This window comes from Colletotrichum gloeosporioides (genome assembly GCF_011800055.1).
Source record: "Colletotrichum gloeosporioides strain Lc1 chromosome Unknown consensus_82, whole genome shotgun sequence".
Lineage (NCBI taxonomy): Eukaryota > Fungi > Ascomycota > Sordariomycetes > Glomerellales > Glomerellaceae > Colletotrichum > Colletotrichum gloeosporioides.
Genome location: NW_025544727.1, coordinates 189,324 through 216,452, shown reverse-complemented (window position 1 = coordinate 216,452; position 27,129 = coordinate 189,324). Strand labels below are relative to the sequence as shown.

The window sequence follows — 27,129 nt, the reverse complement described above, 5'->3', positions numbered from 1 at the left end:
ACGCCGTTTGCGAAATGCGGCTGTTTGGATCGCGACTTTGCGATTGTGTGGCGCGTTGGGCACGCTTGGAACGTCGTTGGGGTTGAGAGTCGCGAGTTGGTGGTTTTGACGCGATTATTGGCTCAGCTGAAACTTTGCCACTGGGTTTGAGATGGATTTCTCATGGCAACGGGTTAGGTTGCTGGGTGTTGAAGCCAGAGCTTGGGAGCAGCACAGATTGACCGAAATTCACCACAACGATGCTTTGCGCCTTGCAACTGCGGATGTCCTGGCCTCTGGATTGAATGCGCATCTGAAAGCCAGACGCGATTGTTGTTTTCTCGATTCCCTCTCCCAAATGCCCTGTCCACGCTAAGGCAGCCCGTCATTGGATGACACCCTGCATCGACCCGCACCACCCCTCAACCCCCCTTTGGATCCGCTTCGCTTCAACCCTCTCTCCACCACACACATCTCCACGACCCTCCCCGCAGAGAATCAAATTCCCTCTTTTCTATGCGTTCATCAACAACAAATGGTTTCGTGGTGTAGTTGGTTATCACGTCAGTCTAACACACTGAAGGTCTCCGGTNCCAGTGTTCCACTGAAGGTCTCCGGTTCAAGTCCGGGCGAAATCAACCCTTGGGCGAATGGGTTAGTGGTATAATACTCGCTTAGCATGTGAGTGGTCCAGGGTTCGATTCCCTGTTCGTCCATCTTTTTGTCCTGGCGAGCGGTGGTGATGTTTAGTTTTAGCGGTTTGGGCTCCAGGTCGATGTAACTTGCGGTGAATTATTTTACAAAGTCCGCAAAGTGGATAGGGGTGGGTCAAATCTAAGTATGTGAGACTGTCCAGCCGTCACAACAAGAATATCATGCGATCATTGTGTTGACGATTACAATATGAAAGTAAGATCGTGTTCCGGATTTCAATCACACACTTCGTAGTCCGTTGTATCGCTTCGCAGTTCAGAAATCTCTTTTCAAATTACGTACGATCTATCCAGCCTGTTTCTCCGTAGTTACAATCTCGAATATTGGAAGCGGAAAGGACTCCGTCACGTACATTTCCAAGTGATAAGAATAAAAGAATCTTGCAAAACGCACCCACACGATTTCGTCCTCACACAGCTCTTGTACTATGCCGTCATATGTCTTCCACTGTCTTAATCTCGCCATTGCAATCTCTTCGGGATCGGTCCATGAATTTCGGAGCCAATATCTCCCCTTCACAATATCTAGTTTGTTGCCGGGCTGTGCAGCCGACATAAGAGGCATGCATGGAGTGATCGTGAGGTGACGCGCCTGATGAAACATCATACCGAAGCTCGTCCGCAGGACATCCGAAGCTACGCATGCGTTCTTGTGCCTATTGAACCACCATTCAGTATCAATACGGTTCACGTACTCCATGAGATAATGGGGAATCTCAGCACACCGACTCCGCACGACAGTGACTGTAATCAGTGGGTTGTCGTAAAGCCATCTACTGCGAAGTCCCACAATCCTGTCTAGCCCTGTCTCAATGCTCCCTTCGCACCTGGGGCAATTGCAATACATGGCGTCGCCGCCATGTTTCCCCTCCGGATTCCGGCATTGTTTCTCCGAAGGGCTTTCTGATTCGCGCTTCATGGCCTCTTTTGCCACCAGATTGCCAATTCTGACAGTGACTTGGATGTACTTGAGTATTGAGATTCCGGCGTTGGGAGCGCGATTGCTACTCTCGAACGATGCCTGCATCAAACGATGCAGCGTCTTGTACACAGCCGCGCGAGAACGGCGGCAAGTGTATGCTAGAGGACATGAATTTGCGATCTCCGTCACAACCTCGTCGCTAGATAGGAACTTGTCTTGGGGATGCCCGAAAGACCGTCTGTCTTGATAGCAGCAAGCTTCGGCGTCGCGTTCGTTCATATTAATTGCATAGAGGAGCATTGATGTTCCAAGCTCAAAAATGGCATTTTGTATCTCAAAGGGGAGTTTACTGATCTGTATCATCTTCATCGTCGGTTCGGTAGCCGTTGTGTGTTGGTTACATCCAGTGCTTCGGGCACAGGAATGAGTGGAGGATCGTAATCAGGAGAGCCCGCGGTGCGCCTTGGTAAGTGTGTCTTCCGCATCGCATCTGGATGACCCCACGGTGTTGTGACCATGCTGGCGAATGGCGCTATCGAAAATGCGTCATGATCGTGGAACACGCTGTGGGATACCTCCGGCGGGGATTTGTTTTCCACTGTTGATGTGCTAGGAATCTTTGGCGCAAATGGAGTTGCGGGGATGCTGCCAGTTAGTCTTCTCATCATAGCCACCCATTTCACCACATCGCTTGCCCCTCCATATTGAGAGGAGTCGTCACTACCGCGGGACGCTTCGAGGTACGACGGACGAGGTTTTGCTGTTGTAGCGATGGTTTGGCCTTTCATAGATTTTCTCATGTTCCAGTTGAAGTGACTTTGATAAATGGCGATCAAGTGTTGACTGTCGAGGTCAGAATTGTATGTTGGTCATGGTATTCTGAGCTTTGGTGAGTGTCACGACTGATATACAGTAGTGCACGCGCCTCGGAGATGGACAATACTAATCAAGGTAATTACGGATTGATAATTATCAGTGGACTCGAATTGCAGTATTTTAGGTTTCTGGAAAAATGTGATCATCATACACGGCAAACACCTGGATGTACGGAATCCTTGATGTTGTTTCACGAAATTAAGTCACCTGAGACAGAAGATTTGAATTTCCGATATGACTGGAACCTTCATGTTGAGTTGAGAAACGCCCACTGGCCTCTTGCAATATGCTACTGGGAAATGCAGAGTTCATGATTGATCCATCAATCCTTTGAATTTCACTACGAATAACGTTACGTGGAGAGAGTTTCTAGCACACCCATCATGGAGATTTCATTACAGGAGAATTGCAAGTAACAGAACCTCGACTAGCGAGCCAGCTGGACCCATTCATAAGGCGAAAACATCATACAGGTTTCCCGATATAGGTCCGGAAGTTTCAATTGCGCGGAAGGTGACTTGAGCATCGCGAAAATCTTGAGGGATGGACCAAGACAATAGTTCCCGTCTTGATATTTACAGCTTAATTACAATATTAGCGATTGCCCAAGTTCTATGCATCTCGTCCAACTGGCGGCCATTTCCTTGAGTCTTCTCCCACCTCCTCCCACGTAATATTTAGACCACCGCAACAGATAGCTATTTGCGATACCCATAAAGTGATGTTCTCTACATACCATTAGCATCGAATCAATCTCAATGAGTCTTTACGAGATAACATGGATCGCCACGCGGGTTTCTCACCTTATGGTTGAACTCGAATATGGGTAACGGGAAATCCTTCGTCGCGTAGGCCGCCATCGTGGTCCAACCCTCCTGCTCCCATAGAGACATCAGGCGGCGTTGTAGATATCTATATCTCTCCGCCTCCCTCAGCTTCAAGACCTCAAGTTCTTCTTCCACAGCCCCAAGCTTTTGCAAGCGGTGTTTGCTGTCCACAATGCCTGGTGTGGCGGGTTGCGCACTCAGCATGAAAGGTAGACGCGGCGTGATGGTGAAATGCGTTGCCCGGGGGAAGCTATGCATGAATTTTCCCAACAAAGGAGACACCCTAGCTATTCCAGTGTCTCTGTCCCACCACCATTCGGCGTCGACACGATCTACTTTGTTTTCGAGGAAGGCGGGCAGTGTAGTATACCAGTCCTCCAAGTCTGCGACCGGTACAGAGGGGCTTTCGTACAGGCAAATGCTAGGCAGTCTCAAACACATGTTGGGATCTTCCTCATCCGAGTCGGAACATGCAGTGAAGTGGTTTCGATTATTCACCATGTCTCTTAACCTGATGGTGATGTGAATATCCTCGAGGATCGCGAACCGGATTACCGGTCTTTGTTTATGGGCCAGGCGATGTAGTCTTCTGAATACGGCGGCACGGGAACGGCTGCAGGTGTATGCTAGAGGACAAGACTCTGCTATGTCCTGGACCATTTGTTCATTGGAAGAAATGTTTATGTAACTGTCGCTGTTATGGCGAACATAGAGCGCGACATCTTTCACAGCCACGTGGATTGCGTAGATGATCATCGACGTTCCCATCTCGAATATTGTATCCTGTATCTCGAAGGGCAGCTTCGAGATTTGCATCATTTTTGTCTTCGGTTCGGATTCGTGTCGTATGTCGACCACGTTGCCGTGAGGTATGGGAAGTAACTCGCCCTTGAGAGGAAACCAGGAAAGGCGGACCTTGTTTTCATCAGGTAACATGCTCGAGAACGGCGCTATTGCCGTTGTGCCATGATTGTGAGCCAGACTGATTAAAGACTCTAGCGGAACTTCGTCACCCCCTGTCGATGTACCTGAGATGTTTGACGATGAAGCAGGAATACTTGCGAGAGCCCTTCTTACCGCAGCCACCCACTTGGCCGCGTCGTCATTTCTCGCCTGTTCGGATCGGGAGCCAGCGGGCGCAGTTTCGGCACATAATGGACGCGGTCCTGTTTCTTTAGATGTTTTGGAGATATTCTCAAAACACTCCATCTTGTGTTCATATCGAGTTCGGCGAAGAGTATTTCGATGTCGAAATTGGGGACCCTAGGTATGATCTTGGAATTCTAAGCTCCATTAGCGAAGAGATCTCCGAATTTAAAGCAGTCATTTGAAGTGGGTTCCAACTAGAAAGGTGTTCAAGAATGAAAATGGGCTTGAATGATGTTATCCAGGTTTTTGCGGCCACGAAGCAAATGTACCCGGATGGTATCTATGATCATGACAAAGTGTCTACCGACTTGAAACTCACTCGTCCTAATTATTCTCGTCATATGCCGAAAAATGATCAACGAAGATAGACTGCCAATGCAAACCTGCGATTCTATTGTCTGCATGCTATCGAGGGGCGAAGAGACTAAACTGGCGGCAAAGCTACCATCCACGCTATTACACTGGTGTAAGAATGGAATCGCAGCTCATATCACGTAAACGTTGGCTCTTCATAAGAACATAGACCGTGGCCATAAATGCTATGCCAAGTCCTAAAAACCGCAATTCACGAACTTCGCTATTTACGGCATGACTAGATATACACGGGTCGAGAGTAGTCATTCATAGCGGCTCCTGCCTAGAGGAGGTGTTCCTTATGCCACCGTCATCTTAACTTTGCTAGCTTCACTCGACCGCGACAACAGAGACCTCATGAAGGGATTATGCATAGCGAGAGTGTCTTGTATGAAAATTGCGCGATCATCAGCTATGGAGAGCGCTTCCCAAGAGTCTTTAAACGAACGCCTCGCGACAATACCCCAACAAGTTGTATCCGGTCACACGCCCGTGAATATCCACTTCTCATCGTAATCAGACTTCACAATCATTTCGAGTCGAGTTTAAATGGCTTTGTAATTGAATACCGAGGTGCGCACTGCATCAAAACGCCGGGTTTACCTCATCACGGCATTATGGCAGAGTTTCGTTAATCAACTGGACACAGTCTTTCATCTATGTGTAATTAGACTTGCCGAGACATTACCCCAAAATGTTATACGTGTCACGACTACGACGGGCATCGAAGCGAAGGATGCACAGGCTCAATATGCATTTTTACTTCCAACCTCCCGGCTCAATTCATCCTTCCAACTGAGGTCAGACAATGCAAACGGGCCGGACCTTCGAAATCCATCGTGTTGAGAACAACCAGTCACAACACCTGCGATGCATCGTGAAGGATTCAACCAGCCGCTTACATCGTACTTAGTGTGAGCAGCTTTTGCGACAGTTATCGTGAAATTCGACGACCTGCGCCAGCGACCAACCAACCAGGCACCAGTGAACCACACAGAGTTCAAGCCGGTGCTTACAGCCCATACTCTAGCTCAAAAGACCGGACGGTCGAGAGGAACGTGCAAGTTTCACCCATCTAGAACGGACCTCGAGCTCGCCAGCACGCGCAGCCACGTTATCTCCGCAGCCCCAACCATTCCCAATCCTCGCAACACCCTAACCACATCAGTCTAGAAAGCCTCGCCGAAAATGACCTAGACCACAAAGCCAGCTCACATCAGCCGCAATAATCCCAATCAGCTGGCACGCTGTGCAGTAGCGCAGCTCGCTTCTGCAGTTCTGGGCCCTTTACAGCCTGATAGGCACTGCCGTCTCGCCGCCTAAACCCGCCTCCTTTCTCTCCATGTCCCGCATCGGCAAATTCGCGTAACATGGTAATTGAGACAACGCGTTTTCTGTTAAGCTAGCGCCGAAGCCAAGAATCCTTCGTGGCGTCTCCCTGAAAGGCGAAGGCGGCGCGGTGATTGGATACCGCGTGGCTGGACCTTTGACGTTCCGTCAGCTTAGGTGTGCTTCCATGCCGTATTCGATGCTAGCTTCAGCTCCTGACACGGTAGTCACCTCAGCTCGGCACAATGCTGCCAGTTGCAATGTCTCCGAGCCTTCACATAGTTCTCGGATAGCCTGTGTGCGCAACGCTGTGCGACGTGTAGATAACCAGAATTGGCGGGGTGGCCAGCCACTATCCGTGGACGGCAATTCGGCAGAGTTCACAGTGCCCAAACTCTCCTCGCCGCGCGGGGAGGCTTCCCGTAGTGCCGTATTCTTGGGCTGTTGTGTAACATCCCGCCGTTGCCGAGTTCGATTTAAATCAGGTTGGGTTCCCTTCATACGATCAACCATGGACCTGTTCTGACACCCGCGGGCTGCATTTCTTCAACGACTTTTTGAAGGCTGCTGATCGAGAACGCAAGATGGCGCCTACGGTCGACACCCTCATCATCGGCGCCGGGCCGAGCGGTCTCTGCGCTGCAAAGACGCTTCTTCAGCGCGATCCATCATCCGACATTTTGCTTGTCGATGGCCGTGCCTCCGTCGGCGGGGTCTGGTCGCAGGAGCAGATCTATCCGAACCTGAAGACGAACAACTTCACGACGTCGATCGACTTCTCCGACTTCCCTATGGACCTCGAGAAATATGGCCTCAAAGAGAAGCAGCATGTTCCTGGGGAGGTTATGCACAAGTACCTGGTGTCGTACGCCAAGCACTTTGGTGTCTACGACAAGATCCAGCTGAATACCATGGTGAACCGTATCACCCGCCCGGACAACGCCGAATGGTACATCGATGTCGAGGAGAACGGCGAGGCGAAGACGATCTCGTGCAACCGTCTCATCGTCGCGACCGGCGTGCTCACCGTCCCGCACATGCCCGAGATTGCAGGATCCGAAGAATTCAACGCACCGATGATCCACTCCTCGAACCTCGGACCGCGCAAAGAACTGTTCGAAGACCCCGATATCCAGACGGTCGCGGTGCTCGGTGGCAGCAAGTCCGCATACGACTCCGTGCACCTGGCGGCATCGACCGGACACAAGGTCCGCTGGGTGATCCGCCGCTCGGGGCGGGGCCCGGCGTGGGTCTTTACGGCGTTTACACAGCTCGGCCCGTTCAAGGTCTGGAGAGAGAGGCTTGTGACGAGACGAATTGTCGCGTTCATGTCGCCAAACATGTTTCCCGATATGTCGGGCTTGTCCTGGATCCGGCGCTTTCTCCATGAGAACGCGATCGGGAGAGTTATTTCAAGAAATTTCTGGAAGTTAATTCGGTACGATACGATCAAGGATTGTGGGTACCAGACGCATGAGAAGACGAAGGTGCTCCAGCCGGAGCAGAATCAATTTTGGTATGTCCCTACGTCCAAAGTTCGCGAGCATTAGGCTGATTAGAATGTTCAGGTACGGTACCGCATCGGGTATCCTGAGTTTCGACGATGACTTCTTTGAGTATGTCCGTAACGGTACTGTCGAGATCTACCGCGAAGACATCGACCATCTGTCAGATCACAGGGTCCATCTCGCCGATGGCACGTCATTCTCAGTTGACCTTCTCGTTGCCTCTACCGGATTTTCTGCCAAGCCTACCATGAACTTCGAACCAGCATCGCTGCACGCTGAGCTTGGTGTCCCAACTTCTGAAATGAGCCCCGAACAAGTCGCCTTCTGGAGTGAGCAAAGCGCCAAGGCTGATAAGGCTATTGGTGCCCGCTTCCCTCGTCTTCTCGACGGTCCTTTCTTGAGTCCTACTTCGTCCAAACCAAAGCCTTTCAATCCCGGTGCCTCAGTGGAAGTATCATACAGCCCCTGGCGTCTGTACCGCGGCATGGCGCCTCCAGGCCTCGCCGCCAACGATGACCGCTCGCTCATCTTCCTCGGTGTCTTCAGCAACTTGGCCAACATCATGCGCTTGGAAGTCCAATGCTTGTGGGCCTTGGCCTACTTTGAGGGCAAGATTCCGACTCTCGACAGGGACATCCGTGCTGGCAAGATCTACGAGGAAACTGCGCTCATGCAGAGGTGGGCCCAGCACCGAGCACCTTATGGACATGGACGCCAGTACACGGATATTGTTTTTGATCAATTACCATACTGGGATATGTTACTTGGCGAAGTTGGCGTGCAGACGCAAAGAAAGCCGAGCAAGTGGGCAGAGTTCTGGGAATCTTACACACCCGTGGACTATCGCGGTATGGTGAAGGAGTGGATGGCACAGAATCCAAGATACGGGAAGGGAAGTTCCTAGGCACCTAGCGCTTCATAATAAATAGTAGCTCGGCTCAGACTCACTGTAGGCTTTGATTGGACAAGATTTTCAGTCCCCACGGAAGCTGTAAGCTCCATAGTGAACTCGTTGCCTTCGTGGTAGCCAACCGAAGACCCCGTCCTTTGGCTGAGTTATTCAAACCAAACCACCAGCCGTGTAGTAAGATAAGGCTGCTGCTGAACATTTGAGAAAATTGTGCATACTAACAAGAAATCCCACAAAACAGATTGCTCCACGACAGCCAAAACTTCCTGGCGAAGTAGAAGGTTTGTACATATCAATTCCCATAACTATTGGTAATTTCTAATCTCAAGCTCTGGGATGTTTTCTATCTGTTTTCAGATTTTGTTTCTGAAGCTGAGGCGCTCGGCATCGTTATTCTCTTCTGTCCAGAAGAGCGTTTAGGCCCAAAGAAGGGTTCTTCATCCAACACGAATTAGTTTACGGCACATCCGTCTTTCATCTAGACTAGAACATTCCGACAAGACAGCATGTAACTCTGCATGCCTGAAGTGGCTGGGAAATCTCCTGGATTATTCAAGCCGTTTTGTAGGAGAATGGCGATCATCTGCGCGACCGCTGACTGGTGCGCCGATGTGCCCCTGCCAGCGAATGCCCCCTTTTGCCGTAAACGATTGATCTCGAACCTCGTCAAGCCAGCTGGGTCACAACTGAACAACCTACGAAACACCCGTACTTTTCCGCTTTTGACTGCCATGTAAAGCAATGAGTTGCGGCTGCTGTCTCTCCAGGATGAATCGACAGGAGCCTTTCTGCCAGATTTGATGAGCTGATCCAGAAGTGCTGTCAAGCCATCTGCGAAAACACATGACGAGTCAAAACTTTCTTCGATGGGCTCTGCATTGTTGGGGCGACGTTTGAACCAGAGAGGGAACAACTGGTAGAGCATCTGTGTTGCGATTGATGTCTGTTCCTTACCCAGGCCGCCGCTTTCGCATAAACTATCGATCAACTCTACTCCCTGTCCAGTAGAATTTTGGAGAGCAGAATACACCAAGCGGTGCCATGGTATCGATTCCTCTTTTAAATTGAACAGGAATGTTGCTAACTCCAAATGAGCTGAGCGATACGCATGTAGCACCGCAGCTCGGTCGGCGCAACGCCACAAGTTGGGCGCTACCGTGATAGTACCCTCCCCACCAGAATTGATCATGGTACGGAGGAACTTTTCCGTAATTCTTATCTTCAGATGTCTGCATGTTGCTGTGTACGGATCAAAGACTATATCTCTAGCGAGAAAGCGATCCAATTGCGTGACTAGATCATTGATTGTGTTGAGCATAGCCCATGAGGGGACTGGGATGCCAAACATTGACTTGAATGCCTTGCGGGCCAGTCCTGCCTCTGTGATATCGTAGTCTACGTCTGGGAAACTGAGACGATCTGACTTTTTCGGAATCCCGCGTAGAGCAAATATGATGTCTCGTGGATCGGTTGCCTCACTGGTGCCAAAGCGCTTCAAGAGGGAAAACAAATTCAAACGTTGATTTGACCAAGAAATTATGCGAGAAGGTCCAGGCATAATTTCTAGAACAGCTTGACAATGAGGATCAGGCAAAGCTTCGATAAACGACGGTGATTGAGCGAAGTACATGGCGGAGACGGACATCTTGCCACAGCAAGTGAAAGCCGCTTGAGCGTTGGCAACCTCTTGTAGAATCCACACACGCTTGAACCACGATCGTTCCAGGAGAAGGTGGAGGCCGCGAGCCAACGATTTCTTGTAAAGACTGCTTGGCGGAATCACATGGCCTGCCATGGTTTTGCAATCTATCAGCCAGCGGTCGATCCATTCGTTCACCAATTCGTGTTGATTCATCGGCACCCAGCCATTGTAGAGACCACCGGGCCCTTCCATCTTATCTTTGAGCTTCTGCAACATAGAGATGAGGGCATCAGTGTCTGTGTTACCATCGCCTAGCCAGAATAGAACTCGCTCAGCCCGTCGATAAATTTCGCTCATTTGCTGCACTTGATGTCCCCTCTCTCTGTGGTTCTGTTGGTCGATGCAGACAGCATCTACCCACAAAACTCGATCGTGCTCACTAGATCGGAGTTGACGGAGCGCATGGAAGAGATTCTTAGTAATGCGCATTCGCTTTCCATTGACAGTGATTGCATGCGTCAGCTCGGATGAGCCCCAGGCGTACGAGAGGGCTTCATAAGGGATAGCCATGTCGCCTAGGCGATCTTGATAAATCAGGCAATGGATGGGACCGTAGTCTCCCTTAATTAGGCAGAGGTGGCGAATTGAGGGTTGGCTGAGGTCGAGCGGTTCATGTGTAAAGGAATCCATGGTAAGCTGGGTTGGGTTGTGATGAAGTACTTGGAATTCGGAATTGAGTGCAGACATTAGGCATATGGTATCTAAATACCCCATCCATGAAAGCTTACTTCAAAAGCCAAGAGACCCAATTAGAGGCCATTGGAATATTGATTATGAATGAATTGAGAGTAGTTCACAAAATGGCCGGCGGGCATTGAGGTCATTTTGAAAGACGGCCGGAAACAAAACATGAAGGTCACCACTTTGCCCCACGTCAACGAAAAGGCCCACTTCTGGATCATACCTTCTTTGTCTTTAAATCGAGCATGCGTTGCAAGAATACACAAATTCCCTTCAAAAGATGGTAACCTGTCATCTTCTGAAGCCAGACAGAAGGTGTTTTTCCCGCTCTGTTGGCATCTGACGGAGTCTTTGAGATTTCGGGAGAAACACGTTTGGCTTTTCGACGCAAATCGAGGCGTAACTGCCCTACTCGCTGACCCCACCTCCAGATGACTACTTACAGTGGATGCCGAAATAGGTAACGGCAAAGTCTCAATATTATGGGGTATCACTTAAATCAATGGCTTAAAGCCCTAGGTTGCAGAACTGCAAAGCCTATACAGTGCACTTCTGCATGTCATAGATCAAACATGGCATCGATAAACATCACAAGAACCCGCTCAGAAGTTTTCGATTGAAAACTGGCCGAAAAGCTATTTACGCTGCAACACAATCCATTGTCATCTCTTATTGTGCACCATCAGAGTCTAGAGGAGTTTCTCTCCGTGAGATTTGGGCCATTACAACGCTCTCATTCGTTGTTTCAGAAAATGTATCATGTGCGAGTCCTCAGGCTCTAACAAGACTCTATTCAACTTGTCAGATGACAGCTCATATTCCAGGGTCTGAATCACGTTTGCGTTTCTGACCGCGTACCTCTTGGAAATGATGGCTTTCAGAAAGCAAACGAACCAATTCAGTGTTTCCGTACTCCTGCGCCAAAGTCATGGCTGTCTCGCCATCAACAACCTCATGAAGATCAATGCGGCTTTTGATTAGGAACATGGTGACCTCCTTGAATCCCTCATGGGGATTCATGGCCACCAGCATCAGAGGAGTCCATCCCTCGGACTTCATGTTAGGATCTGCGCCAAGCACGAGAAGCTTCAGTGCAAGCCAGGCATTGCCAGTTTTGATGGAGTATCCCAACAATGACTCGCCTTCCTGACTCATCCAAGAATGATCGAATGGCGTGAGCATTCGGCGGTTGCCAATCAACTGTGATACTAGAGCTGCGAGGCAGTTTGAATGAATTGCGACTGGTCCAGGATGGAAATCATCTTTTGGGGCCTCTCTTCCCCAAAGTAGCTTCAAAACATTGACCCCACAACCCGCGGCGTACTCCCGAGTGTTATCGTCCCCCCAGACCTTTTCAATGATTTGTTGTGCCCTATGCGGGTTTTGAAGCGCAGCGTAAAGGATTTCGTCGTAACTTATGTTAGATCTGGATTTCAATTCTCTCAAATCGGGGACGAAAGAGTCGCATTTTCGGTAAATCTCAATGACTGCTTTTGGAGAAAACTTGATGTGGCCCTTGGTATGAGGGGAAAGCATTTTGTCAATCATCTTCCAGTGTCCGGTTATGAAGGGCAGCTCCAAGATTTCTAGCGTAATTTCCACGATTCCTTGACCGGGAAGGCGTGAAACATTGGCGTTGGGGACGCAAATCCGCTGATCAGTGATGGAGGATGCCAGGAGCCAGTCTAGCTGCGTGACCAGGTCGGATATCGAGTCAAGACGGGCCCAAGATGTGAGTTCGCGATGAAAAATGAAGGATGACGTATCGATCGCCAAGCCTTTTTCGGACATTTCGTAGTTCACGGCAGGCAATGAAGGGTTTTTGTTGTCCGCTGATATTCCTCGGAGGGCGTAGACAATGTCCCTTTGGTCCGTGGCTTCACTTTGACCAAAATGCTTCAATAAGGAAAACATAGTCCGCCCACCCTCATGCCCCCACCAGGAGCCATGTGCCCAACGACGGGTCGGCATTATTTCTCGCACCGCTTGTGATTGGCCCTCGACTCTGAGTTTAGGCGTTATGTCTGTACGGGACCAAAAGTTGATGATTTCTTGGCCAATTGCGAAGTACAAGTCGGGAACTGACAGTTTTCCGCAATGGACCATAACGGCGGACGCGTTTGCAACCTCTTGCAATATCCAGACTCTCCTAAACCAGGAGCGGTCAAGAATCTCGATGAGGCCGTTTCTTGCGGCTGCCATTTCGCGTTCGGAAAAAACCTCATGCACATGCCCATTGAGACACTCGGGATGCCTGCTCCACATCTCATGCTCCACTTCTTCAAGCCACCGCTTGTACCAATATCGTTGCGACTTGTTTCTGTACTTTGGTACCCAGTTTCTGTAAGGGGACCCGTCACTCTCCATGTCGGCTTGAAGCTTCTGCAATACCGTCATGAAGACTTCGGCTTCATATGTCGCTTCTCCTAACCAGACAACAACTTGGCTGGCTTGGCGATAGATGTCTCCCATTTGTTGTACTTGATGACCTCGCTCTTTGTGGTTCTTCTGATCAATACAAACGGCGTCAACCCATAATATTCGATCAGCTTCAACAAGACGAAGATGAGAAAGGGCAACATGCAAGTTTGCGGTGATCCGTAGTTCCTTGCCATTAACCTCGAGTTCGTGAGTGAGACTAGACGAGCCCCAAACATATGAAAGTGCTTCGTATGGGGTATCGCGTACTTGCTCCGCGATTTGAACCTCAAACAACTCGCAGCGGATCGGATCATCACGGCCTTTCAAAAGACGCAGAAGTCGTATACTTGGCTTCGCAAAATCGAGCGGGTCGTATTTGAAAGGCATCATAGTGAGTTGTGCATCTTAGTTTAGAAGTTTGGAAATCGGCCGCAACTGGGGACACTGAGAGACAAGAAGACTTAAATAAAACCACCTTGCCTTCTAAGTCTAACTTAATGGACTCCGAGAATTTATTCAGAGGCTGCTAGAAACCGCGCGTAATAGTGTTTTGGTCCTGTAGGTATTTCGAGAAGCATGCGGAAGTCTTTCTTTTTCCCCTACCAGGTTTCGGTGTATGCTTTCGTATGCCGAAATCCTTTGTCAAATACTACTGCTTTCAACTTGGCTTCGAGGCAACGGGGAGACCCGCTCTTGAACCATTTGCTGTCTTTCTATTCGCCAAAGACTCTTTACATTGAATTTCATATTCTTTACTGATTTCAACATGCCAATTTCATTCATTCATAACCAGAAGCTTCTGACCTTCTCATCTTGTGTGTGAGAAAGCCTTGGATAGGTATTTGAGGTTGCTTGCTTTAAGGTTCCGATGCGAAAAAAGCCGGCGTCAATCACCACTGACCCGCTCGCCGGTCCGTGCTCCCGGACGCCACCTTGAGGGTTCGCCGATCCCGAAAACGGGGTGTTAGAGTTGTCGGCTTTGTGTCTCCGGCCGGGTCATTTGTGTCGTTCCCTTCTGCTAAAATCAAGGCCATAACTCGGAGTTTGAAGGCCGAAACAATCACTCAAATCTGACAACAAACATGAGCCGTTGGCTCGAGCAGGCCGAGGTTGGATCCGTAATTGCGGAGCTCTCGCATCGGTCGGCACGGAAGGCAACATCGCGAACATGGCAATGTTCCAGATCCGCATCACCATTAAGCTCCTGTCAGCACCCAGGAGCCCGCCAAACTCCCTTAAAAACGCCTGGAAATGGTTCGGACCGGGCTGACACGTCCTAGACCACACCGTAAATCAACAAAACACGGGGTCGCTGGCGGCCTTCAAACGCGCCAAACGAAGATGAGCATGAAACGACTCTGAAACCCGCCCCGGTCGCCAAAACTCGCCAAAGGCGTCCATCCCAAGGCGCTGGGACCTACCCGTCTTGGCTATAAGCAACCATGTGTCCTTGGCGCATCCCCAATCCGTGATGGTCGTTGAAGAAAAAAAGGAACCCGTCTCATGTGTTTTTGTTCTTGTGGTGTTCTGATTGATCGAAGGCCATGCTCTGCCAAGGCCAACCCCAGGTGGTGATCTCCTTGGCTGCCGCCCTCATCATCGTCTGGAGTATCCGCCTTTTGTTCGTCCACGATGGCATCTCGACGCTTCTGTACCACTTCGAGGAGCCCAGCCAGCCGCAGGTTGCGGAGGCGTTCGTCCGACAGGCTATGAATGTCGAGTTTCCCGAGCCAATCGATTACCGACCGATACAGTCGACATGCGCCGCCACACAATTTCGGCCGGGCCTGGTGTTCACCTGCGAGGGACAACATGGAGGCATTGGCATGGTGCGCGACCAGATTTTGAAGTGCGTGCGGTATGCGATACACGGCGGCGGCGCGATTGTGGTGCCTTGGATGCAGCTGCGCAACGCGAAAGACATCTCCGACATCGAGACCGAGAAAGAGGTCCCGCTTGACTACCTCCTCGACCGCCAGACCTTCATCAGCCATCTGACGGAAGGATGTCCAGGGATGCGCATCTACGAGCGGATCGAGGACTTTCCCCACTACCAATCCCGGGCAGGGGAGCCACTCGACCTTGTGGGCGACCAGTTCGAGCCGAACCACCCCCGCGAGGGCCTGGAACACCCGCGCGAATGGCGGCGCTTCTTCGACGAATGGCTGGACAAGAAGAACGTCACCATCCGGACGGAGGAGCCGACGCACGTCCGGATCGGCCAGGCGTTCCTCGAGTACCCCGTCCGCGACGACGGCCCGGCCTTCGTGCACGAGTACGGCAAGATCCTCTCCTTCCGCAACGACACGCGCGAGCTCGCGGCGAAGATACTCTACGAGCTGAAGCGGCGCTTCGCGCTGCCCATCGACCCGGCCAGGGCGATCAATCCCAACGCCTACTTTGGCGCGCACCTGCGGCTGGAAAAGGACGCGATCGACGCGTGGCAGCCGGACGAGTGGCGCTTCTCGCGGCAGAAGGACCAGTTCGAGGAGCACTTCCAGTACATTGAGCGCATGGGGCTGAGTGTGGTGTACGTGGCGTCGGGGAACCAGACGGTGGTGGAGCTGTTTGAGGAGGAGCTGAAGAAGCGCGTGGCGGCGAGCCCCGGTGGGGAGACGAAGACCGTCGCGGTGGTGACGAAACGCGACTTGCTTCAGGGGCCCGACCGGAAGCTGCTGGACGAGTTGACGTTTGACCAGCATGCCCTAGTGGACTTTTTGATGCTCTTCAAGGCGAGCGCATTTATGGGTGTGGCGCATTCGAGTTTTCCGTGGACGGTGGCGTTGCGGAGGCATGAGATGAGCAAGTACACGGCGTACGGGAACGAGGGGTCGGATATTTTGAGGGATGAGTATAGCATCATCATGGGCATGCAGAAGGATTACCCGGAGGTTGAGCCGTTTGTCTATGGGTTGTGGCCATGACGTGCATTGCATCAAGAGGAGAGCGCAAGGTCATAAGTTGCACATAAAATCAAGAGGAAGGAATGAAAATCATGGGAAAGGCAAGGAGAGAGGAGTTATTACCCTGGGAGGTACAGGTCAGGCGTCACGGATCTTCTTTTACGAAACTATAAACTACTAAAGAAGTGCATCATAACATGCGCAACAACTAAAATCCATACGTAATAGAGAATATTTCAGTAAGCAACCCAGTGGGTTTTGTCTGATGATTGCACATCTAGTAGACTACAATCTGTACATACTTCGGGCCACGACTCGAGAGCTCAACTTTCAGATTCACCGTGGACGCAACAAATCTAGGCTATATCATCTGCTTTGAATTTTCTTTTCGTCGATAATGCCCGACAGATGCGTTTGTTTCTTCTGTGCTGTTCGTATCACATAACTTGGTATCGAAGAAAGGGAGGGACATAAACATAGTTTCAAGATGCCTATGCGCCCAGGTGTTTGGCATCCCGCTAAGCTTCCTCTCTTCAAGTGAAATGGGGCTCTCAAGATCAGGCTTGTTGTTTTTCATACTCGCGGATACTTGCTAACCGCGGTCATGGATGTGTGGAGATAAAAGTGATCGGAGCGGTCAACCAGAAAAGTCCATGTCCGGACCGCTCCGAGTAGCTCACCGGGGCACTCCGGCGTATCCACACTTGAGATGGCCCTGTCCATCTCCTAGTCGCGACAGCAAGATTAACTCGAGAGAACCGACAGCCACGCCTTATGAGACAACAAATCATACGGATGTAAATAACGATTACTCTGCCAAGATTTGTCGGTCCACATCATAACAGGATGATTTTGGAGGCTCTCCATCCGTCCGAAAGCGAAATATTGATCTGGACGAGAGTTGACTCGACGCCGGCCGACTATTTCAACTGCCGAGCGGGGACCAGGCCCCGGCCGGCGAGCGGCAAAGTCCGTGACCCCGAAAACCTCCGCACGGAGAAAACCCACCTTCCGCGATATATCTAAATACCATCGACAACAACCTCTCCGGCGAACATTTCCATAAGCACGTCAATCAAGCAATATTCAATCCCATCGCATCTTAACCAACATCATTGGCCGGACTTCATAATACGATACCAATCAACCATCAAAGATGTTGAACGCTTCCATCTCCCACCGAAAGACAGCGGGGAAAGACACGGCCCCTACCCAACCCGACACCCCCTTCTCCAACGACATCACAAAAACCACCATCCGCCAAGCCAACACCACAACCAAAAACCCGCGCCTCCAGCTCCCGAGCCCGCAGTGGTGGCTTCTCGCCATCCCCTCCTTCCTCATCTCCCTCCACGGCGCCCTCTTCTTCACAGGCCTCACCCCAGGTGACCCCCAGATCAAGGCCCGCATCCTCGCCTCCACGGGCGGCTGCGTCCACATCTTTGGCTCCTTCATCGCCATGGGCCTCGGGCCCTTCCAGTTCCTCCCCTCGCTGCGCCACGCGTACCCGGCCTTCCACAAGTGGCTCGGCTGGGTGTACGCCGCAGCCGTGGCGGCCGGCGGCGTGGCGGCGTTCTATGTCACGTTCCACAGTCTCGCGCTGCCGTGGGGGCGGGTGGGGTTCGCGGGGCTGGCGTGTGCGTGGCTGGAGACGCTGCGCAGGAGCATCGTGGCGGTGAAGAGGGGCGATGTGAAGGGGCATATTGGCTGGATGACGAGGAACTTTGCGTGCACGTATGCGGCGGTCATGTTGAGGTGGCAGCTTCCGTTGATGATTGTGGCTGGGATGGAGGTGAAGTTTGCGTTGTCGATTACCGGGTTCATTTCTTGGATTCCGAACTTGATTTTTGTTGAGTACTTCGTGTTGAGCTGAGGTATGTGTTACCGGAAGTTGAGAGTTGTGAGATCGCGTCTTTTGCTCATCCTGATGCTGAGTTTAGCCCGCCTCAGCTATGTTGGTGGTATTGCGGGAGTCCTGAGACTAGAGATGGGTAAGATTTAACATAAAACCGTAGGATCATAGTTTGAATTCGAATTGAAGATACCAGTTTGCGTTTCTGGTGGTTTGTCCCACTCAACGATTGTCAAGATACAGGCTAGCGAAAGATAAGAACGCATCTATTATAGTCGAGGAAGCTGGGCGCATAGATGCGAAACTGTAGTTTTCAGGTTGGCCATCAGTGGCCGGTAACACTTGTTATAGTGCAGGCCCCAAGATGCTCTGTGGCAAGCTTAACTCAACTCGTTTTAAAGATTAGTTGACTAGTTGACCAAGTGAATGCGACTGTCATCGGCATAGCTGTAGACGAGTCTACCTAGCTAATGTTACGAATGATGACTGCCTGCACAGTGGGCTGATCAGACCGCATCAAAGTCATCAAAATCTAATGTTGCGATCTTTTTCCGGTCAGAGTTACACGTCGCTATTCCATATGCCCATTTGAATTTGAGTGGCAAAAGCGTACCTAGACAACCGGAAAATGAGACATGATCACTGCGCTTCTGTCTTCCCATCCGACACCTCGAGTTTTATCAAATTACACAATACACATCTGATATCAACTTTGGCATCAAGCTTAAAGATCCGTGACATTTCAACGGCCGATCTGTTCAAGGTTCTGCCCAAATCAACCAAGGTTCTTTAATGAAGTCTAAGTACGTCCTTTGGCATCTTCTTGCGTGCTTGTCACTCCAGACTCCTCATCATCGTTGTCCACATTGTTCAACTCGCGGTCTACCGCGTCGTACTTCCGAAACTTCCACCAAAAGAGCACGGAACAAGCTCCCATAACTCCGGCAATGACAGCGTAAACCACGACAAGATGGGGATCTCGGGATACCGGGCTAAGAGCCATAGCCATAAGCGAGCCAAGGCACGCACTGAGCTGGACCATGGCCTGTACGATGCTCTTCATGTTCTTCGGGGCTTTGGAGTACGCGTACTCGCTCGCTGTAACCAGCCCAAATATCTCAGCAATGGCCAAGGCCACGTAGACCGGTAGCTGTAACCAGACATTAACCTCGTTAGGAAGACGTCCACCGTCTGAAGCAGCGCATGCGCGAGGTGCGTCAAAGCAGGGTCCCGCGCTATAGATCATCTTCTGCAGCCCTGCGGCATAGCCCATCCCGCCGCCGCAGATGAGAAAGGCTACTGCTATGCGAGCCATGGGGCCGAACGAGATACGGCGTTTCGCGAGAAAGTTGTAAAGTGCCTGAATAATGGGCCCGAAAACCACGCAGGCGACTCCGGCCATGGCTTGGAGCATGTCGTTCGGCACGCCGTGGAGCTGCATCTGTCCGGCTTGGGAGATGAGGTTGTTGAACATTTGGGTGATGGCTAGATAGAAGAAGGCGAAACAGAAGCTGGGGTACTGTTAGTACGTCAACAGAGGTCTGATGTTGGTGAGAACGCACATGACGCGACATGCGAGGAGACCGCGCCTCAACTCATCCACGAATTTGTCCCCCCACGGAAACGAGGCACCGTGGGCTTCCATTTGGTAGGACTGTTTGGCGTGGTCGAGATTGACACCGTTCCGTGCTGCAATTGACATGACTTTGATGGCTTTGGGGAGATTGTTTTCCCCTGGCCGGATCTTGACTTCACATTTTGCTGTCAGCAGATGCTTTGGTTATCTTGAAGATGGACCTATTTACCCAGTCGTGATTTAAAAATGAGCAAAAGACTAACCGCCGCCATCACAGAAATAGCTGCCATGAGATATGCCGTCCAAAAGCCAAATTCTCTTTCCAAAAACGTGGCGGGGATGGATGAGAGGGAAGCGATGTTTGTGAACCTGAGGAAGATGAATTGTTAAGCGAAGTAAGAGTGCTACTCATCATCGGCGTCTTACCAATAAAAGGCATTGTAGAGGAACTGGAGCGTTCTGGTACCGTCAACCACTGCAGGTAATCCATCTTTCTGCCGGACAAGTTGGGGAGTCTTCTGCTTGTATTGATCGCCTAAGGCAATCGTCAGTTGACTTCTCTTGTATTGTTTCTCGAATAAAAACTGAAGAGATTCTCTCACCAATGAAAGGGGAGATGGTTGCTTTAGTAGCACCGACACCCAGTCCTATCAGGATCATGGCGACGATCAGGCCAGGCAGACCTGCACCGTTGTCAAGGGAAGACGGTAAAGCTGTCGCAAACATGACGAGTGAGCCGCAAAGAGATAAACTGAACTCCGGTTAGCTTCCATGCATGACAACTCAGTCTATGGATCCAAAGTGTAACTTACACAAGCCCTAGTAAAAGGGTCTTGTAGCGTCCAAGCCAGATATCGGAGATGACTGCAAAACAACTCGGCATCAGGAAGAGAAAGATGAAGAAGCCGTTGGATATTGCCGTAGCTGTCGACTGGCCAAGTCCAAGCGCTCCAGGTACTTGTTTAGATCCTCTATCATTTTGTATGTAGTTTTCTAGACTGTCAGTGTTGGTGATCCTGTACGCATGTTGAAAAGTCAAGGACAGTTCTTGAAAGCATGTGACTTACGCCATATGGAGACAAAGCAGTAATAGCTAAACCGCTCTGAGGCACCAATCAGAGCGGCCACCCATGCTTCTGGTGGTAGAGTATCGACAATATGAGGGAGGCTCTCTATCTCGTCGCTCGTTGCATCACGGGGGGCGTAGTCGACAGCTTGCGCTTCAGCTGACGGACTCGTCTGCGTCGCAATACCCATGCTGGCAGTCTTGGTCCGCGACTGGTCATCGGATCATGAGCGAGCAATATTTCTCTTGTCCTATGAGCCTTTCTCCAGCTGATCAATCATTTTGCGACCAAGCCTGGCATTTCTGAATTCGGCTTCAGATTGGTTCATGTTGCACCAGGGGCGGTCTGTCTCCGTGTTAATCGTACTGTGCATAGGCTGATGCCAAGGGAATGCCAACATTTGCCAAGCAGATGCCAAGCGACCAAAAGGAATAAACAACCTCAAACATGCTCACGGAAGGCCGAATGTAGAAGGAGGCGCCAACGGGCGACGAGACTCCGGAAAATACCACGTCCAACTCGAAGGACAAATTGCTCACCAGCCATCTAGGCGACGAGAGAAGAATCAGTGATGTACTTATTAAGATGGAACCAAAATGAATGACAGCAAACACCGGAACAGGCAAGACGAGCAGCCATGGCGTCGAGTGACCAATCATCCACGTACCACATCGGGTTCAAACAGGGTACCATCAAGCTGTTCGAGCTGCGGAACGTCTCGACATGTCTGCAGTACCTCCTCCCGACGCTGAAGTTGCTGCCGCCCACTTTCTCTCTCCTGGACGTTGGCTGCGGCCCAGGTAGCATCACCCTCGATCTGGCGCGGCACTTTCCCCAGGCCACAATCATTGGCGTGGACCAGAGCGCCGAGGTGACGGAGCGCAACCAGGCCAGCGTCGAGGCCCTCGCCCCAGGCACACGCGTGGAGTTCCGCCAGGGCGACATACTACGCCCCGAGACGTTTCTCACTCCCGCCGAGATGGAGGCCAAGTTCGACGTCGTCCATGAACACACCACGCTCATCTGCATCCCCGAGAACGCCCCCGTCCTGAGGCAGATGCGGCTGCTCGCGAAGCCCAAGGGCGGCATCGTGGCGTGTCGCGACGGGGATACGCAATCGCAGGTGCTGTGGCCGCCGTGTCCCGAGAACGCGGAGCTGCAGGAGCGCATTTACAGGATGAACGGGCTAGAGACGCAGACCGGGCGCCGGCTGATCCACAAGGCGCTGGAAGCCGGGTTCCGAAGGGATCAGATCACGGCGTCGGCGAGCGTGCTGTCGAATATCACGCCCGAGGAGAGGTTTGCATATGCAGGGTCCATGCTGGATATTCTCGCCGACGAGAACTCTGAGTATCGTCGGGCGGCGGCCAAGTTTGGGTACACAGCGGAGCAGATAGATGTGCTCCGCGTGAATATGCAGCGGTTCATTGACGCCGAGGATGCTTGGAGACTGTTGATATGCACAGAAATCATCTGTCGGCTGGATGCAGATGATAAGACCGGTCCAACAAACACTTTAGCCTAGAGACTAAATGTCAATACTTGCGCAAGAATTGTAGTAAGCGATAGAACCAACATAAATATCAAATCAAGACCCCGTGTTTGGCTGCACAGTACCAGGGCCAACATGTGATGCCCGGGAAAACTTGCTCTTGTGGCGTTGGCCAAGCCATTCCAGGCCTGCAGACCCCCATGTCGGTCTCATTCGATGCCACGCTGGTATATAACACTTCTCGCATCTGCCTTGTTCGCATTCCACCTTTTGCCTTGCAGCACCTTCGCCTCTTCAACAAGACTATCAAACTTGCGTGCAACGAGATGGCGCCCGTATCACGTCTGTTCGGATCCGGGCTCGCCATAGCCCTTTACGCCATCGGCGTCCATGCCGACGGCACCGGCCTCATCGGCTGGGGCAAGACCCTCTACGACCCTACCTGCTCCTTTGCATGTCGCAATGTCATCAGAAAGCAAACTCTCGCCTGCACGCCCGTCGACTCGAGCGCGAACCACGGCACAGCCCACAATCCAGTCTCGACGCCGCCGAAATGTTTCGTCTCGGATCACGTCTTCCTGCTCACTATGGCGCTCTGCATCGATACCTACTGCCCGCTGAGCGAGAACCCGCCGATGGCCAAGCTGGAAGACTACTGGGCATCCCATGTCGGAACCGGCACACTGGGCAACTACAAATACACCCCAGCCATGTCATATCAGGAGGCTCTGGCTGCTGCGCGCGAGGAAGAATCAAAGGCTGCTCAAAACACCAACTCCTCGTCTTCTGATTCCGAGAGCGGAGGACACACCAACCACCGAAGAGTTCCTACAGTACGACTTGCGGCCCGCCATGGGGACATGTCGATGGATTCAGCCGACGGCCTGACGGTGTTCAATGTCTCTAGCCCTCTCCCCAAGGCAGCGGGTGGTTCCAAGCCTCTCAATACCACCAGCTTCGTCGGTCCCACCGAGTGGCAGCTACAGTGGAACTACATGCACGACTTTGAGACGAACGAGGCAGGCCACTCGACTGTCACTATTGTCATTACTCTGGTCGCCGTCCTCCTCCCCGTCGCCCTCTCGACGCTCCGCTTCATCCCAGGTTTCACAAAGAACTTTGCCTGGACGTACTGGCAGACTTTGCTGATTCATCCTGCCACCTTCAGTCGCCGTCACCGCGAGCCTGTCGCCGGGATCGGCAACATTCCCACCCGTGGCCAGGCCTTATACATCTTCGTACTCAGCTTCCTCAACATCATCCTCTGGCTCGGCCCATACACGATCCACCAGCCACAAGCCAGCTTCACATCTCTGAAGATGCAGAGCATCAGCATCATCGGCAATCGTGCCGGTGTAATGGCCATGGGCAACTTTGTAGCTCTGTTCCTCTTCGCCGCCCGCAACAACGTCCTGCTTTATCTCACAGACTGGAGCTACAGCACTTATCTACTCCTTCACCGCTGGCTAGCCTACTGGGCCATCTTCCACACCATCGTCCATTCCTTTATGCTCCTCGCCAACTACATCCTCCAAGGCACCTACGAGGCCGAGCTTGCCCGCGATTACTGGATCTGGGGCATCATTGGCACCGTCGCCGTGAGCGCCATCCTGCCCTTCTCTTTGCTGTGGGTGCGTCAGCGCTTCTACGAGTTCTTCCTCGCGTCTCATGTCGTTCTGTCGCTCCTCTTCATTGTCGGATACTACTACCACATCTGGTACGTCTACGAGTACAACTGGGGCTACGAGATCTGGATTTTCGTCGCCGGCGGGATCTGGGGCGCCGACCGCCTCTTCCGTCTTGTCCGCACTTTCTGGCAGGGTCTCAGATGGGCCAAAATTAGCACGGTTGATGACGTCGACGGTGAATACATTCGCATCGAGGTGGAAGGGAAACGCCTCGACGGCGGGGTGGTCTATCTCGGGTTCCCGACTCTCAGCTGGCGTTTCTGGGAGACGCATCCGTTTTCTGTCGCATATTCCGGATTAAACGACACCATTACTGAGTCGAGAACTCCAGAATCTCCAGTCTCGACTCCGGTCAGGGATGACAAGACGGAGGCCGAGTCGCCGACTGTCGAAGCTGACCCCGAAAAGGGCATCAACGCCCAACAGAACACAGTCACCACGCCGACACGAGGGAGCACAGATACTACAGTCTTTTATTCTCGCACTCGCAGCGGCATGACGCGTGCCCTAGCTGCCAAGGCATCCCACTCCACCCGCATTCGTGTCCTCCTCGAAGGTCCCTACGAACATTCAGGTCATGTCTCGGCACAAATCGCCCATTGCACCGATATGATCTGCATCGCCGGCGGCGTGGGAATTACTGCGTGCCTCCCTTTTGTCCGCAACCGCCCTACTGCGGGTAGTACGTCGCTGTTTTGGTCCAGCCGGCACCAAGGCCTCATCACGGCTCTGGCTCCAGCCATCCAGAACCTCCCTAGCAGTGTCAAGGTCGAGACCGTCGTCGGAGAAAGACTGAAGTTGGATACTATCCTCAGGAAGGAGATGACTGCTGTCTCTGGTGGTGCGCTGGCTGTTGTTGTTTGCGGCCCGCCCAGCATGGCGGATGAAGTACGCAGTAAGATTGTTGAAATCACAAGGAACGATTCGAGGAGCAGGCCTTACGTCTTGGTGGACGAAGCGTTTGCGTGGTAGACATGGTTTATAGTTACAGAAGATAATTCCTTTTTTTGATTCCCGAAGGACTTCAGTCGTCCATGAGCTTGTACGTAAACCGCTCTCTAATCTCACGATCCAATCTCAGACACTCCTTTCTTCCCTTCTTGCTCGCAAAGATCACGTACCCGATGCACCACAACTCACTCGACTCCGGTCCCTGCACCACCTCCCCCTTCTCTTTCACAGTCTGATAATGCACAACATGGCGCTCTAGATCAGGGTTTGCCTCGAGGAACTCCTTCACCGCATCATCAGACCCCATAACTCCTGCCTTGGTAGGAGCGAGTACCGAGATGCCCAGCGTATACTGAGGGACGCCATGCAGAAAAGGCTTCGAAAGCGCCCGCACTCGCGCATCTTCCTCCGAGCCGAGACTGAGCAGCAGCCGTATGGCGTAGTAATCGACCCCGTGGGCGAGGAGGGCTGCCACGCAGTTGATGTACCCCGGCGGGCGCGCGTTAACCTCGTGCAAGTAGCAAGACGGAGCTTCAGCGGGAGCATCTTCGCGAACACGCAGGTCGAGGATGCCATCATCAGGGTCGACGGCATAGTACGCCCGCGACCCGCGGACCCTGGCCTCGCAGTGGAACACGCCGGACTCGAACCCAAGACGCGCGATGCTTTCGGCCAGCGAGTCCCGCATCATGGCTCTCTCCTCGTCGGGCAGTGCCGAGGGCACGTCCATGAGTGTCTCCATGAAGTTGGCAGCTTTGCTTCCGTCCATCCCTGGGATGTCGGCGGAGCAGGGAAAGTCGTCCGTTACGTCACAGAAGAGCACTTCTCCGTCTAACACGATGAAGTTTGCGTCAATCTCGGGCCCGTCGATGTACGGTTCGATCACCACACTTACGCTCCGCGCAGCAGATGCAGCATGTCGATCCGATGCGCGCTTCACAGCAGCCCGCAGCTCGCCCTCGTCGCGCACTTTGACCACACAGTCGCTGTTCCAGCCGGTGCAAGGCTTGACGATCAGAGGATACCTCAATCCCTTCCTTTTCTCCGCCAGGACAGCTTCTAGCTCCTCCGCTGTCTGCAAGACAAACCCATCCTCCTCCCCAGATGCAGCGGCTTCAATCTCCCGCGAGACGCCCTTATTCCCCGCCCTGACGTACGCCGCTGAACTGGAGGTAGATAGCCCCAAAATCTCACACGCACGCGCGACGAGAGGCAACCGCACGTCACTAATACACACGACGCCATTCACAGGATGCGGATATGCCCGCACAGCGTCCACAATGCGCTGAGAGAGGCCCTCATCTGCTGCGATGCTGACCGGAAGAAAGGCCTCACGGTAGTGCGAGTGCGGGCCGGCGTCATCTTCAAGCCAATGGCCCGACTCGTCGAGGACGACGAGGGTGATGCCGAGGGCGTGGGCAGCTTGGTAAAATTGCCGGCTTGCTTCGATATTGGCGCGGCCTTGGACCCAAAAGACGCGTTTCTGTGTTAGTCTCTGTGGGACTGTCCAGGGGATGGAGAGTCGCTTAGTGAACTCGTTGTCCAAACGGGCGCGGAGGGCTTGGAGTGTGTCCTTGGGGTTGGTGGAGTGGGCGATGACACCGCCGACTGAGCTTTGGAGTAGGAAGAGGAAGCCTTCTTTTGTGGTGACGTTGAGAGCTTGGTCTGGGCTTGTTGCTGCTACTGATGCCAATGGGGTGAGGAAACCCGTGACCTGGTAAGCATCCTCGCAACCCTGGAGCCTGTAGGAAAGAAAGTCCGACCTGATTATGGTGCCGGCCTCTGCTGAGAATAGCAACCTCAGGAAGGTGGAATGGGAGAGGTCTTGTTCGAAGAGGCTTTGCAGCAGATCAGTGGCGAGATTCGTCTCATTCTGGTCGACCACGAAGCTACTTTCGCCGGGTTCTTGCTGGGCAATGAGCACAAGATCCAGGTGCCAGTAGCTCTGGCCCTCTGGCGCAGTGGCAGTTCCTGTGCTTGGCTGGACGGCTTGCAGTGTTATTTCTGACCTCCGTGTTAGTTCGGAGTGAAAATGAGGCCGAAGACATGTTGCTTACCTGTCCCATCATTTCCCCTGAGCATCACACTCCACCCAAGGCTAGCCATTTTGCTTGTATGGTGTACTTGAAACGCCACCGACTTGCAGCAACAGCAACAATTCCGCGACGGCGTGAAGAGATGACCGAGATTGCGACCTGATAGACTTCCTGTCACTCATGCCATCGACAG

General features: G+C 52.2%; 10 protein-coding genes across 10 annotated transcripts; 5 read left to right on the top strand and 5 right to left on the bottom strand.

Annotated features, from left to right (window-relative positions):
• Nucleotides 1-978: 978 nt before the first annotated feature.
• On the bottom strand, nt 979-1,983 carry GCG54_00010033 (uncharacterized protein; the record flags this gene model as incomplete). Its single annotated transcript, XM_045409966.1, has 1 exon — nt 979-1,983. The coding sequence occupies one exon, from the start codon at nt 1,981-1,983 to the stop codon at nt 979-981; it is 1,005 nt and encodes a 334-aa protein (XP_045259001.1).
• A 1,262-nt stretch (nt 1,984-3,245) lies between these two features.
• GCG54_00010032 (uncharacterized protein) lies at nt 3,246-4,253 on the bottom strand (the record flags this gene model as incomplete). Its single annotated transcript, XM_045409965.1, has 1 exon — nt 3,246-4,253. The coding sequence occupies one exon, from the start codon at nt 4,251-4,253 to the stop codon at nt 3,246-3,248; it is 1,008 nt and encodes a 335-aa protein (XP_045259000.1).
• Nucleotides 4,254-6,733: 2,480 nt separating this feature from the next.
• Nucleotides 6,734-8,561, top strand: GCG54_00010031 (putative flavin-containing monooxygenase 1; the record flags this gene model as incomplete). The annotated part of the gene is made up of 2 exons (XM_045409964.1): nt 6,734-7,665; nt 7,718-8,561. 2 exons carry the CDS (start codon nt 6,734-6,736, stop codon nt 8,559-8,561), a joined length of 1,776 nt encoding a protein of 591 aa, XP_045258999.1.
• A 686-nt stretch (nt 8,562-9,247) lies between these two features.
• GCG54_00010030 (Heterokaryon incompatibility protein 6) lies at nt 9,248-13,761 on the bottom strand (the record flags this gene model as incomplete). Its single annotated transcript, XM_045409963.1, is given in 3 exon segments — nt 9,248-9,262; nt 9,280-10,905; nt 12,031-13,761. 3 exon segments carry the CDS (start codon nt 13,759-13,761, stop codon nt 9,248-9,250), a joined length of 3,372 nt encoding a protein of 1,123 aa, XP_045258998.1.
• A 1,154-nt stretch (nt 13,762-14,915) lies between these two features.
• Nucleotides 14,916-16,295, top strand: GCG54_00010029 (uncharacterized protein; the record flags this gene model as incomplete). Its single annotated transcript, XM_045409962.1, has 1 exon — nt 14,916-16,295. The coding sequence occupies one exon, from the start codon at nt 14,916-14,918 to the stop codon at nt 16,293-16,295; it is 1,380 nt and encodes a 459-aa protein (XP_045258997.1).
• A 1,135-nt stretch (nt 16,296-17,430) lies between these two features.
• On the top strand, nt 17,431-18,147 carry GCG54_00010028 (uncharacterized protein; the record flags this gene model as incomplete). The annotated part of the gene is made up of 1 exon (XM_045409961.1): nt 17,431-18,147. The coding sequence occupies one exon, from the start codon at nt 17,431-17,433 to the stop codon at nt 18,145-18,147; it is 717 nt and encodes a 238-aa protein (XP_045258996.1).
• Nucleotides 18,148-18,925: 778 nt separating this feature from the next.
• On the bottom strand, nt 18,926-20,959 carry GCG54_00010027 (putative peptide transporter ptr2; the record flags this gene model as incomplete). The annotated part of the gene is made up of 7 exons (XM_045409960.1): nt 18,926-19,637; nt 19,689-19,875; nt 19,932-20,071; nt 20,129-20,237; nt 20,305-20,453; nt 20,515-20,695; nt 20,770-20,959. 7 exons carry the CDS (start codon nt 20,957-20,959, stop codon nt 18,926-18,928), a joined length of 1,668 nt encoding a protein of 555 aa, XP_045258995.1.
• A 447-nt stretch (nt 20,960-21,406) lies between these two features.
• GCG54_00010026 (putative methyltransferase C1B3.06c) lies at nt 21,407-22,294 on the top strand (the record flags this gene model as incomplete). Its single annotated transcript, XM_045409959.1, has 1 exon — nt 21,407-22,294. One exon carries the CDS (start codon nt 21,407-21,409, stop codon nt 22,292-22,294), a length of 888 nt encoding a protein of 295 aa, XP_045258994.1.
• A 167-nt stretch (nt 22,295-22,461) lies between these two features.
• GCG54_00010025 (uncharacterized protein) lies at nt 22,462-24,921 on the top strand (the record flags this gene model as incomplete). Its single annotated transcript, XM_045409958.1, has 1 exon — nt 22,462-24,921. The coding sequence occupies one exon, from the start codon at nt 22,462-22,464 to the stop codon at nt 24,919-24,921; it is 2,460 nt and encodes an 819-aa protein (XP_045258993.1).
• A 52-nt stretch (nt 24,922-24,973) lies between these two features.
• On the bottom strand, nt 24,974-27,006 carry GCG54_00010024 (Fumipyrrole biosynthesis protein C; the record flags this gene model as incomplete). The annotated part of the gene is made up of 2 exons (XM_045409957.1): nt 24,974-26,871; nt 26,958-27,006. 2 exons carry the CDS (start codon nt 27,004-27,006, stop codon nt 24,974-24,976), a joined length of 1,947 nt encoding a protein of 648 aa, XP_045258992.1.
• Nucleotides 27,007-27,129: the final 123 nt, after the last annotated feature.